We start from the raw sequence: 14430 nt of genomic DNA on the forward strand, positions 1-14430 counted from the left end.
TAATCGCACTGCAATCCTGTGGGGCACAAGCTAATAATCAGAGTGTAGTCCTAGAGGGGGCAAGCTAATAATCACAGTGCTATCCTCGAGGTGTTCAAGCTAATAATCCTAGAGGGCACAAGCTAATAATCACAGTGGAATCCTGGGGGCATAAACTGATAATCAAAGTGCAGTCCTAGAGGGCACAAGGTAATAATCACAGTACTATCCTAGAAGGTGCACTTTAATATTCACAGTACTATTGTATAGTGGTGCTTTCTAGATGTGAATCTGGTCAGGTTGTGCTAAACCCTATGGGTGGGGTGCAGTCTGACAATCACAGTATTAACCCAGAGGGCACAAGCTAATAATCGCACTGCAATCCTGTGGGGCACAAGCTAATAATCAGAGTGTAGTCCTAGAGGGGGCAAGCTAATAATCACAGTGCTATCCTCAAGGTGTTCAAGCTAATAATCCTAGAGGGCACAAGCTAATAATCGCAGTGGAATCCTGGGGGGCATAAGCTGATAATCATAGTGCAGTCCTAGAGGGCACAAGGTAATAATCAGAGTACTATCCTAGAAGGTGCACTTTAATATTCACAATACTATTTTATAGTGGTGCTTTCTAGATGTGAATCTGGTCAGGTTGTGCTAAACTCTATGGGCGGGTTGCAGTCTGACAATCACAGTATTAACCCAGAGGGCACAAGCTAATAATTGCACTGCAATCCTGGGGGGCACAAGCTAATAATCAGAGTGTAGTCCTAGAGGGTGCAAGCTAATAATCACAGTGCTATCCTCGAGGTGTTCAAGCTAATAATCCTAGAGGGCACAAGTTAATAATCACAGTGGAATCCTGGGGGGCATAAGCTAATAATCATAGTGCAGTCCTAGAGGGCACAAGGTAATCACAGTACTGTCCTAGAAGGTGCACTTTAATATTCACAGTACTACTTTATAGTGGTGCTTTCTAGATGTGAATCTGGTGAAGTTGTGCTAATCTCTATGGGTGGGGTGCAGTCTGAAAATCACATTATTATCCCAGAGGGCACAAGCTAACAATCACAGTGAAATCATGGGGGGCACAAGCTAATAATCACAGTGTAGTCCTAGAGGGCGCAAGCTAATAATCACAGTGCAATCCTGGGGCGGGGGGGCATAAGCTAATGGTCACATCACTATCACAGTGTAAGTAGGTTGTTTATGTGGCAGGGTTTCAGAGTACAGTGATTGCTCTACTCCCCCACCCTGGCCACTCTTACCTTATTCGTTGCTGCTGGTTGACGGGCTGGCCGCTGGCTTCCCCTGCTGACACCTGAAGACACAATTCGGAGCCGCCTCTGTTGGAGTCGCGCTTTTCCTTGGGGGCCTTTGCCGCGGGGGCTGCCGTGCAGAGTGCTGCCCTGGGAGGGTCTGTTAAGACCAGAGAACTAACCAATAACAGGTGGAGGGAGGGCTGGGAGGTGGGTAGAGGGAGGGGAAGTGAGAAGAAGGGAGCCGGGGAAGCAAGGCAGCACGTGGGACCTGGGGAAAACCAGGAACATGCCCCAGGATTTTAAAAGGCCCACGAGGGTCAGAGGACCTTAAACAGCTCACCTGGGAATGCTGAGTGGCAAAGACGTTGTCCCACAGTGCAGCTGCTCACGGGAATGCAAAAGAAAAAACAATCAGCCAATCATGGGTGGAGGGAGGGCTGGGAGGTGGGTGGAGAGAGGGGAAGAGAGAAGAAAGGAGCCGGGGAAGTGAGGCAGCACACAGGGCCTGGGGGCAACCAGGAACACGGCCCAAGATTTTAAATGGCCCACAAGGATCAGAGAACCTTAAACAGCTCACCTGGGAACACCGAGTGGCAAAGGCGTTATTGCACAAATTCTGCATTTCCGAGATTTCAAGCATCTGAGCAGATGGTGGTAAAACCTTATTTTATGTGTAATTCGTGCTCTGTATAATTGGCCAAGAGTAAAACAACGTGCATTTCACAAATCAGCTCTTGGCCTTGTGTTCCTTGATTAATCAGGCTGACAAAGGCACAAAGTGCCCCACCTGATGAAAAGACGGCCGCTGATAGCCAGCATGCGGCGTGTCAAGTCTACCACAAATGTGGTAGCTACCGCCAGCATTCTACTGTAAGCAGTAGCACATTAGAACGTAAAAGTACGTTTAGGTCTCTGAGAGATTTGCTGAACTGTATGGACGTTGTAAAGATAAAACAGCTGGTGATGTATACACTGCTAACGTTATCTCTTTGCCTCCCCGTAGCCCAATCTCATGAGTGAGGAACTCCCTGAAGACTGGGACAAGCACCCCGTTAAAGTCCTCGTAGGCAAAAACTTCGAAGAGGTGGTTTTTGATGAAACCAAGAACGTGTTTGTTCAATTCTGTAAGTATTCTGCATGCACAATGTGCAACATATTCACAGAAGCTTGCTAGTGGGCAAAGGGACAAATGGGTGGACAGACGGGTTAGTGGAATGGTGTATGTTTGAATAGGCAGAAACAGGCAGAAGTTAAATACTTTACACACAAGTGATTTGGTTAATACCTGAGTGAAGGCAAAAGATAAACATTAATGAATCGTTTAATGGAGGAACACGTTGTTGAAAGTCCAGCAAGCAGAAATAATGCATGAGACCACCGTATGTGTAAAGGTGCAAGAGTGGACCACCAAATATATCCCAAATATGACTATACAAACTACAATGTGGGTGCCCCAAAGGAAATGATAACAGTTGGAATATGTTTGCACTAGAGAGCTACCGAAACCCACCTATGCTCATTTCCATCAACCAAACTCTGCACACAGATCCCAGATTTCCTCTATGATACAACCCTAGCTCCCAAACCCCAGCTTTGCAATGGGGCACAACATGCATGCTCTCCCCTGACACTTCGACCAAAATTCCCCTAAACCGGCCCGGGAGGATAGCTCAGTGTATGTCAAAGCCACCCACAGCAAGAGAGGTTCCAATCTCGGTCCGTCAGAGACTGCTCTCTGGTATTCAGCATGTTATAAAAGACTGATTCAATAATTAATTAAACAAAACTGAAGAGTGATGGCTGGAGGTTTTTGAATACATCCTAACCACTAGTATTGCTATGGGCAAGCCACCAAACCTTTTGTTTTTTTATCTGCCATTCCATTACAGGAGCGAAAAACATATTCAAATCATGCTTCCTCTCATCCCAAAAGGAGCAGTCCATCCCAAACGATAAGGTCATCTTTCTTCTACAAAAGACCACATCCAACCACAGACATGTTTCTGCCCCATTGGGTTTCGTCACTGAGTTGTAACCTGGGTGTCTAGGCAGAGATAGCTCGGGACTGATATCTGGGCACACCTGTCCCAAATGGAATGACAAAACAGAGGAGGGATGAGTAGAGGGTGCTGAAAAAATCATAACTAGTGGCATTGCTCTAACATCTCTCACTGGATCTGGCTCATCTGTCTGCGGTGTTGTATTCACGGGCTACCGATTCCATTTCCTCAAAACCCCTGCTGAATTTCTTGGTCAGTGGGCAGGCCAATGGTTTCCATCATAACACCGGGGCAACCCTGTGACCCCAGTTTTCCCCTTTGTTTTAAATGTTTGTATAAGCTTGTCCTGCATAAACCTTTTACAGCAGAAGCATTTGCCGTAACGTGACCCCTCCTCCCCCTCCATAACCATTCTTTCTTTGGCATTTACTTCATAAGGGAAGAGGAAAGACATTTTCAGTTCAAGCTTGTCCCTCCCAAAAGGGGCAGACCAGCCCAAAGTACTGATTCTGCCCAAGACAAGAAACACCCTTGAACATGTTTCAGTTCCAACATGTCTTAGACCTGGCCTCACAGACCCCAATGTGTATCCAGGACAAGCATCTCAAGCTTTACCCCAGGCCCAGGCTCCTTCGATAAACACGATAAGTTGTCTGATTGGAAACATCATGCACATGTCACAGCCCAGAAAACACTTGCACTGTCAGTGGGGTAAAACCTGGGGCTTGGACTTTCAGGAAGACAATTCTACATGCAAGTCTGACTTCTCTCCAGTCTCTTCGGAAGGAATGCTGCCACTTCTACCAGCATTTGAAACCAACTAATCACAATTACTACCCTGGGAGACGCCATCCACCAATAAGTATGCTTGGAACGCGGGCTGTATTTACCAAGAAAAGCCTGCATTCCGAGCATTCTCATTGGTGTCAGGCGCTTCCCTTCCCCGTTCCCCCTTCAACATTTAGCACCCGTGTAGTATTCTACACGGGAGCTAATGGTGTCCTTTTTTCCAAAAGGAAAAGGAAAATAAAACTTACCTGGATGGTGCAATTGACTTTCCTGGTAGCACTGGAGCCGATCTGCAACATAAAGGGAAGTTTCCTTTTTTTAATAAAAATAAAACACCATTAGCACCCGTGTAGGGAAACTACACGGGTGCTAATGGTGAAATTAACCGAGGCGGCGGGCTGACCCTGTCGGTAGGCACCGCCGCCCTTTTTAAGGGACCCTCGACTTCGCACGGGCTCTTATTTTCTTCCAGCTAATCTTGCCTGTCATCAGGACAATATCTTATGTGAATTACTAGCTTGGTCAATTCTTCCATTTGTCAAGGGACTGCCCCTAATGCTCTGAAACCATCTTTGTTGATGCCTTTGCTGAAAATAACATCTTTAGACCATAATACTCTACAAAACTACTGCCCAATTGGTGGTCTTTTATGGGCAGTTAAGATTATTGAAAAGTAGTCATGTTGCAGCCGCAAACATTTGCAGAAAAGAACCAGCTTCTGGGTCTTTTGCAGTCTGGCATTAGGAAATCTCATGGAATGCAAAGGGCACCTGTAAATGTGTGGGATGACATCTAATTTTTAAGAGTCTCTGCCTGGTGTTTAAGTCTCCTAATGGACTGACCCTAGCCTATGTCCTGAGAAAAATGCATCCTTATTTTCCCAGCTCGGTCCCTTCGATCTTTAAATGACTGCTTGCTAGTGGTACCTGCATCCCAATTTGTCCGACGTTTTTCGGTTTTAGGCACCCGTCTCTGGATTTTACGTGCATTGATCTAAGAATTATTAACTCTTATCTCTTATTTAAAAAAGACATTAAAACTTACGTCTTTCAATAATTTGGCCTTTTTTTGTCTTCTGCACGGTTATATATATGACTGAAAATATACTAACATCTGCACCCGGATGCAGCTTATTCTGTCCTTTTCTCACCATGCCAGCGGATCTGCGCCGGAAAAACAAACTCCAACTCAAACATGGATTCTTTATAGTTCTTTTTAAAGCAGAGGGAGTGTGAGGGGTATCAGTTAGCCACACAAAACAATCAGAAGAGTATCCAGTTCGGTAGCATCAAATGCATGTGTTGAATGACTACATAGTCCAGAGGAAACCGGATGGAAGTGACAAAACAGACAGGAATCCAAAGTGATATGTCGGGTCAAGGTATAGAGATAAGAGGTAGTCAAGACTTAAATACGTTCAAGGAAAAAGTGAGGAATTGTCAAACTGCTTTGCTTAGAACAGAAGGCCAGCTAGCATGGTGCAGGAGGATGTAGGGTGAAGCATGAGAGTAGAGCAGAGATGGCAAATCTTTCTCAGGGGATCTGAAAGAGTAATGTGATATATCGATTAAATGGCTACTACTTTAGTCTAGTTTTCTCTGTATTGTTAGGGAGAGTTCTCAAAATGTGCTAATTTCCCTTACCTTTTGAGACCCCCAGCAACCTTGTTGAATTTCTAGGATTTGATTTTTTTTTACCTGGGAAGAGTGTGAGCCTTTTTTTCCCACTCTTCCATGTATTTTGATGGGTGTTTTACTTTTGTGTTCTTTGGTTATGGAGTTTTAAAACAACTCCATAGTCATCATCTTTTTCTGTGTGTCACAGAGCACCTTCAGTGCAGTGGCACAGGGATGTCTTTCCGACTTCCCAAGGTTTAAATACCTTCTCTGGCACTGACTACTGTCTCCCAGAGCATGTAAAGTTAAATTGGCTTTACTAGTCTTTTTAAATGTACTGACCCAGCATACCCTATCGTCCTCTAGAGTGCTGGATGGGTTGCCTAGCTTCCCCTGAAATACTGTGATTTTTCCCGCCCGCTAACAATGGTAGATAAAAATCCTGTCAGCCATGTTTTTCAATATGGCGCCCAAGACCTATCTGTAAAAACAGACTCTGGTCATCTTATTTTATCATTTCTTTTAGGAAAAGTCCTTCTTGTGTTTGTCTCTGCGTGCCAAACCAGGTTTGGTCCCTTTGTTCATTGGGCTTTGGCGGGCTTCAATGCTGAAGCCCTCCTCTGGCGCCTGAGTGTCTGGGGTGGACAGGATGTGAGGGAGGTGCCTGAAACTCCCTGTGCTTAGTCTCCTAGAAGACCTGAATGCACTCTGGCGTGATTAGCCGGCTGACTGTCTGGCAAGGACAGCCACCCTGCTGTGTGAGAGACAGCCAGGATCGAATTAATGGGGGAAAACAGTTTAAAAGCAGGTCTCTGGGACTTGGAAAACAGAGGCGACCACTGGAACGAAAGAACCGAAGATGAGCTGAAGGAAAAGAGCTGCTGCAACTCCTAGACGACCGGTGAAATCCTGCTGCAGGTTAGAATTGCCTGAAACTCCAATTGACAGAGAAGCCCTTCAAGGTTAACTTCTTCCCTTGAGTTTGGTGGGAACAACCAACTCGTAAGCCACCTGGACACCGTCCCCATCTGGTAAATTTTCATCAGAGTGCTGTTGAAAACCGGATAGCCAGAGGTAAGGAAACCAGCTTGTGGACTTTAATGCACTCACACCTTAAACCGAAGTTTTGCTAAGCTTTTGGCCTCATCCCTGGGCAGTGCAGGAACCTCCCGACATCCTCCTTCTTGTCCCAACGACTGAAGCCCAGGAACAGCGAGGTCTGCTCAAACTGCCAGGAACAACTGCCTCAGCTACAGCTTTTCTTCACTAATAAGGTACTGTGCAAACGCGGTCCGGAAATCTTTTCGGCCACCAAGAAAGTGTGTGAAACTTTCCCGACTTCGAAGGCTGGTCCTTCCCTAAACATTCTTCAAACTTTTCGCCTAGCCAAATTCTTCTAAAAACTGTGGCAAACCGTTACTACCAGAACTGTGCTATCCAATACAAAGACTCTGAACCATTGACTTTGGCCCAGGTCTACGAGATGAATTGCTGGTTGTAGTTACTGAAACCCTTTGCCCTGCCTATGAATGCATGTGGGCTGTTGATTCTTATAACCTTGTCTTTTTACACCTTTTTAAAGTATATGAAGTGCCATTTTGCTCCCACTTCATGAGTACTACACTTGTTCATTTACTTACCCATTGTGTATTTGTGGTTTATTAGTGTGTGATATTAAGCTACTCTTGCAAGTGAAATGTTTTCAAAGTGACTGAGTAAATAAATGTATATTCTTTTACCAAGAAACCTTGAGTAAGTGTTTGTTTGAATCACTGTATTAGTTTGTCTTTTGTGTAACTTGTTCTACTGCTCACTTAAACTCTTCAGGTAAGTCTGGCTGTTCAGCCATCGCTACCACTTTACTGTGTAGTACAGCTTGTACCAAAGGTGGAATTGTGCTTACACTTGTAGTCTTAATTGCCTTTAGTGTTCCCAAAGGGTACTGGAGGTGATTCTGCCTAATATGATGCTGATGGGTTCAAGGGTAAAAGAGATGGGAGCAAGTGGTCACATGAGAGCAATCTGACTTATGAATAATGCAGTCACTAGGTGCACAGTGGCATTGAAGTAGGCGAAGTAGCCAAACATTTGTAACTGAAGTGGATGGGAGATTTCAGGACGGAAAATACATTGTGGACACCAAGGAGTGTTTGTTTGGCTTCTAATCCATCCTGCTATTAAACAGGGAGGAGCAGTCCATTTCTGGCCAATTGGGGCTTACTAGGTCTGGTAGTCTGGGAGTTTGACCACTTCCTTGAAGAATCCTTTAATTGTAACAGTGTCCAGAGGTTTTGCACATGACTAGCTGGCTCTTGTGGCCCGAGGGGCACCGCCTTGGATTCTCTGAGGGTCTTCTTCACTCTAGTGACTTTCAGAGGTTGTGAATGGTCATGGTTGAGTGACCAAAGGTTTAGCACAACCAGCTAATGAGGTCATAGGTAGACAATGCAGGCCTGGTGCTCCTTTATTTTATGCATCAGAAGTGTGGGGATGGCATTAGGGAATTAAGGAATTCCTGTGTGAGTGGTGGTCCTCCAAGGGAAGTTATCGACAGGTAAAAATACTTCTTGGGCTTCTCCAAGTCGACTTGAATAGAGCAAAATGTACATTGAGATCTACAGCAGTGCAAATCACAGCAGTGCAAATCACAGGGCAAATAAATAATGCATACACATGTCTTGGAAAATGACAATCCTCACACAAATCATTGTTTAAAGAAATTCTGGATGCAAATGTACTAGGGCACATTTTTAAGATCTAACAAAAATGATTGATACATGTCTTAATTAGGCAGTTATTGTTTGATCGGGGCAAGGCTACATGAGGACAGAGTGATGGCACTGCAGCCACTTTTGTGGAACCCATAGACAAAAGTCAGATATAATATTTAAAAAAATAAGTTACAGTCCAACATCCTCCCACACCGACCTCAATCACTTGATCAGTTTCCATTAAAGATTCTGATAGGGTCATTCCCCAGCCTTATAATCCACTACCAAAAACAGTAGAAATCAATGGCATGGGTGACCAATGAACTGATATATTGTTGAATAATTTTGAAGTAATCCAACAGGTGAAGACCCATAGGAGATGTCTTGTGGTAATACATTAGATAAGAACAGTACTTAATCTAGTACATATTCAAATGGGAAAAGCACACAATATTATTTCTAGCTCTACCCTCTGTGATGGCTGAGGACTAAACAGACAATTTGAGATGAACTTCAAGTTCTACACTGACTTTTTGGGTATCACAAACACACAGCTTTGTGTTGGCTGAAGCATCACCAATGAGAGTTATAACAGTGGACCAAGCATTATGGCAGTAACCCCACCATGTGACTGCTACATCGGTCCATCAGAAAGTAGAAGAACAGATCAGTGTGTCTGATGCCTGTGAGAGAAAAGAGCAGAAGGAAAAGTTAAAACAGATATCTGTGGATTTTGAGAATGTTCTCTCTGTAGATTCTTATGATTGTGGACATACATCTCTTCATTATACAAATATACCTATGCACCCAGTATTTTAAAGACAATACGGGGTACCTCTATTGTCCATGGAATCAATCACTGACGTTTTCAAGAACTTGAAATCTTGTGGGGATTATTCAAACCAATCCATAGTACCTTTAATAACCCAGTATTATTATTGGATTAATTTATTTTAATTGTTTTTTTTATAATGCGTTTAATACCGTACCTGAGTTTGGATTCGAACCTTTGTTGCTCTGCATGGTCTTGCTTCCAAGACCACCCCTTTGCCGTGCTATCCTCCGTACTAGGAATATTGAAACCCAATGGACAATGGAGACTCTCTGCATACTTAAGGGAATTGAATAAGAGGGTAGACATGTCACAGTGGCCTCTTACTTATATTGATCAGGGCCTTACACAGACCAAGGGCCTGAAAGTTTATACTTCCCTTGCTTTGACTAATGGATATTGAACTGTCTGTGTATTCTGTGAATACCATTGTAAATTTGCTTTTACGTCTATGGGGCAACTATACGTATGGACATGAACTCCCTTTGGGTATATTAATAGTGGAAATTAGTTCAATATATTCCTACATATGTCCATGCCTGACCTTGTAGAAAGAGGGAATTTGGCTTATGTGGATGACCTATTAATCAAAAGCAAAACTGCTCAAGAGCACCTGCAGGAGATCTGCCATATGTTGACCCAACTAAGAAACACAGGTGCAAAGTTATCTCTACAAAAAACACAGAGTTGTAGAACGGGAAAACTTTCTAGATAGTCTGAAATCACAGCCAAGGGTCTTAATCCCCAAATGTAGAAGGTTGAAGCTCTACAGAAATTGAAGTACCACACAAATCTACATAAATTATGTAGACTCTTAGGATTAACTAACTACAGTCATAAATTCATACACAGAGATTGCTCAACCCTTGATCCATCTTTTGAAGGCAGGGGTCAATGAGAGTGGGGGATTCCTAAACTGAGGTTGTGAAACAACTGAAAAGAAGTTTATGCCAAGTCCATGCTTGACTAATGCTATAAAAAAGATATTTTCAAACACATGTTTAAACATAGTCTTGTATAAGAAGCATGGCAGGGTTAATAAAGTGATCTTGTACGCCAGCAAAATGTTATCACCTTTGGGGATCACATTTAATGAATGCCAGAAAGCACTCCTGGCAACATTGTGGGAATTGAACAATTATCATCCATTGATGCATGGGGGATATATTATAGTTCAGGCCTCCCACCAGCATCTGCATTGCTTGCACAGTGACTGGATATGAACTGGCAATATCTCTAACTCAATGATTACATTCTATATTATTTCAATGTAGGGTTACCCAGTGTAATTCAGATATGGTCAGAACAAAAAGAGTCGAAAGGCACAAGGATTAGTCAATCTATGTGATTTTGGCCAAGCCAATTGTGGAGAGGATGAAGAGTTAAAACAACCAATTATATAGAGACATATCTAGCTCCTCCTCATAAAGTATATGACGAGAACACCTGACAAGGAATGCCAATAGTTTATGTAAATGGATGCTCCAACCATATTAAAGAAAATAATGATAAAGAATGAGTAGCTAGCGTTGGGAATGCATGGGTGAATGACAGCCCTGAACCCACACCCAATTATAAAATTGGTCCCAAAAGTAGTCAGGTGGTGGAACTGATTGCAATAGATGAAGGTGTCCTTAGTGTTGTACAACGCCAACTCTAGGAACTAGTAATCAAAACTGATTCAGACTATGGGCCTCATTACGAGTCAGGCGCTCCCGTAATGAAGGGTGCCGGTTGTTAGGGAAGATTTCTTAATTGTGGGTAATTTTCCTTCCATGTGGCAACCCCTAAACTTTTTGCTGTTGTTTTCACCATGATCTAGACTTTGCCAGAGAAGTGCAGCCGTCTGCCGCACTCCTCTGGGCTTTCGCTCCATTCTTACGGGGAAACTGACATGCCCTTAAAACAGTCAGTACCGGGAAACGCTGTTTTCCGTAGTTTCTTTATCATGTTGCAGCTTTCGTGCAACATGACACAAGAGGGCACTGTAAGCTAAGTTACTGCTCTCTTGGGTCACTAGGCTTCTACAGGCCCTAGATACTCTTTTTGGATTGTAACTGATCGGTGCAAGTGAATCACGGACGGGAATGGTGGCAGCGATCGTTTCTTGTGTTTTCGAGCTCCTTTTGGCGTTTTAAGCACATTTCTCGCGTTTAGCCCAAAATGGTGGCCTGGCTCCCAAAATGGCCAGACCACAAGGCTCCTTTGTCCTGTCCGCTGACCGTCTTGCCCCCTTCACCTTCCCCAGGTCAAGCCGACCCGGGGCCTTCCTTATTTGGGCATATACTTTCCCGCGAAACACAGATGCTTTTGCTGGCTTCTACAGGCCTTGTGTTTGCCTCCAGGATGTGGGCTGGGATGTCTGGTCCCAATACACATCCTGGGTGCCTGAGAGTGTAGTGTGGTGTGAATGCCTGGGACCACCGTGGTCCGTGATAGGTCCACGTATGGTGTGAGTGTTTGATGAGCGTATCTCCCATTGGGTCCCCTCCGTTTTGGCGCGAAGGGAACCGTGGATAAGAGGGGGCTGGAAACGCCACTACCATGTCGATCTCCTGAGTTCTCACAAACAAAGGAATACAGGAGCCAAGTATCCTGCAACCACGAGGCTGAACTGAGGAATCGCTGGTGACCCGCTGAAGGACTGCTCCTCTGCACTGCTATCGCTTTATGAAACCCTTTCTACCTCTGATCGAACCAAAAGGCCTGTACTGGTACTTCGACCCTTGGAATAGCGGGGACAGCTATTCTCGGCATTTTCACCATCTCCTGCACGTAAGCCTTCGGCAGTGTCTCTGGGCCATCCAGCAGACTGACCAGCCTACCCAGGAGTCTTGCTGTGTAACCGCCACCAGGTTGTGTTGTATTTCGAGTCCTTGTCACTCTCACACGATTCGTACACTTGGCATTCCCAGGTCTGAAGTGAGTAGTGTATATTTGGCTGAGATACACACGGCCGCTCCGTTGCCCTGCTGTGGTAACAAACTGTGGGGGTTCACTTCGTTTGGGACATCTTTAACTCAACTCTGCTGCTGCAGAATCTACACGACGACGAGACGTCCCCTGCTCCCCTGAACCTGCCAGCACTGAAACTGACGCAGAGAAGCCTGGGTCTGCTTGCATCGGGGACCGGTGAGAAGCATAGTTAGGAACTGGTCGCCCTCCTGCAGGAGCCCATAGCTTTTCCCCGCTGTGTCAAACAGCACGCCTTTCCGTACTCGCGCTCTGCTTCTGCCCACAGTGGAGGCTGCGCTTGAGTCGCGGAACTCTGTTTTTCTTCATTTGTGCACCAAACTGAACTGCCTGATTCCCTCGAAGAGACTCCCCTTTTTGCCCGTTGGCACCAGCGTGTGCAGATACATTTGAGCACAAGGCTCCACTCTTCGTAGGTCTTGGACTTCCTTTTAGTTAGGTGCCTCTGAAGGCGGACTGGGTCTAATCATTATTTCGCACTGCCTGTTTTCCTCCCCTTCTAGGTGGACTACACATTTCGTGCATCTAACGCTTTAGACTCGTTTGTATTTGTATATATATTGTATTGGTTTGGTATGTGTTGGTTTACTAGAGTTTTATTGTGATTTCTCGCTACGGTCATTGTTGCAAAGGCCTTGGAATAAATGTGTATATATTTTCAATATAACACCTGTTTGGAGTAATTTGTAAGTGTCCTTGCTTTGTGTGCTCATTGCGGGCTTTCAGTCACCCTCACCCCTCTTGAGACCTAGTCTTGACCGCCGCGATCGCTACCCTGATTGGTCTGGCTTGTCCAGAGGTTACCCTGTTCCAAGTAATTAGTTTGGCCTTCCGAACTTCTGCGCCGCCAGGACAGAGTTCAGAAATCCGTCTTAACACCGGTACAGGACCGGCACTGTTCATTACGGGACGCCTTATTACAAGATTCCCTTGCAGGACCCGATAAGGACGCCTAGTAAAAACCAGGCGTCCTCAGTGTGTCCCGCAAGGAGACCATGGAGCTAATAACGGGCCCATTATTAACAGGCCCGTTATTAGCTCCCTCACCATTCCCATTGAGCCCTATGAGGGCTCAAATGGCAATGGGGATTGGTTTTGTGAATGAGGAAATACCGGGTCCTCCAAGGTTGGAATGACCCGGTAATTCCTCATTCACAGAACCCAGAGCTGGAACCCGGTATGGAGGCAGCTTGAAACACTTGTGTATAGGCGCGTTACAAATGCCATATCATATCATCTCATATCATGCCCTTAGTAAGGGCATGGCTACGTCCATACTCGTAATGAGGCCCTATGTCTGAAAAGTATTTGTTGAGCATTTAGTGAATTGGAAAGCCAAAGGTATGCTTTGTGAAAACAACATACCCCTTTAACATGGGAAGTTTTTCCCAACGATAGATGATTTAGTGACATCAAACAATATGACCCTAGTTTGTTAGAAAATAAAGGGTCACTTAAAAGTTGAAGGTCCTGATAAAATTGGAAATGATTTGACTGATCAACTAGCCAAAACCAGAGCAATCCAAGGTGCATACATTGATATGGAACATCTCCTTGGAGAAATATAGCTAACGGCAGTGACTCAGTCACAAACTCAAATTGAAAACAAGGTTTCTATTCTGCAGTGGAGTTGAGATGCTCCAGACCAAGATTTACTTACCACACACAGAGAGAAGTTTCAATAATAGGATGATTCTATAAAAATCAAGAAGGCCCAGAAAACGTTCCCTTATCTAAACTGCAGTGGTAGGGAAAGGAAGATCTTCGAGTATTAATGAAATTCCAGAAAATGTTCAAAATTCAAGACAGACTATTGGTTAGGAAATCTGGATTATGGTCAGTGGTTGGTACCAAACTCATTGTTAAGCATAATGTTAAACCATGCCCATGATGCAGCTAAAGCTGGTTTTCAGGGTTTTCAAAAGAAAATGGTGATCCTACATGAAGTCGCTTATTGGCCACAGATGGATTAAGACCTACATATCTAGTGTGTGCTCAGTTCCAACAGAGTTCTCGCTCTCACAGAGCTCCTGTACAAAGGAGAGGTATCACATGACCATGGTCTGATCCTCAGAACGACTTTAATGGTCCAGTGACTCATTCTGCATGCAGCAACAATATATGTTGAGCGTTACCTGTCTCTTTACTATGTGAGTCAAATATCTTCCCACTCCAAATTATAAGCCAGAGACAGTAACACTGTTATTAATGAACTGCTAGTTTCGGCCTTCCTCAAAAGATCGAGTTCAACCGAGGTAGTCATTTTGCCAGT

The 14430-nt window shown here is 44.5% G+C and overlaps 1 protein-coding gene across 1 annotated transcript in view; it reads left to right on the forward strand.

Moving 5' to 3' along the window:
• PDIA2 (protein disulfide isomerase family A member 2) overlaps positions 1 to 14430 on the forward strand; it is a 771139-nt gene that overhangs the window by 448519 nt on the left and 308190 nt on the right. The window contains exon 8 of the mRNA XM_069646771.1: positions 2241 to 2361. Within this exon, the coding sequence (XP_069502872.1) occupies positions 2241 to 2361 (121 nt within the window). The remainder of the gene's footprint in view (positions 1 to 2240; positions 2362 to 14430) is intronic.

The sequence above is a fragment of the Ambystoma mexicanum genome, chromosome 2q, assembly GCF_040938575.1.
Source record: "Ambystoma mexicanum isolate Mex_15411 chromosome 2q, UKY_AmexF1_1, whole genome shotgun sequence".
Lineage (NCBI taxonomy): Eukaryota > Metazoa > Chordata > Amphibia > Caudata > Ambystomatidae > Ambystoma > Ambystoma mexicanum.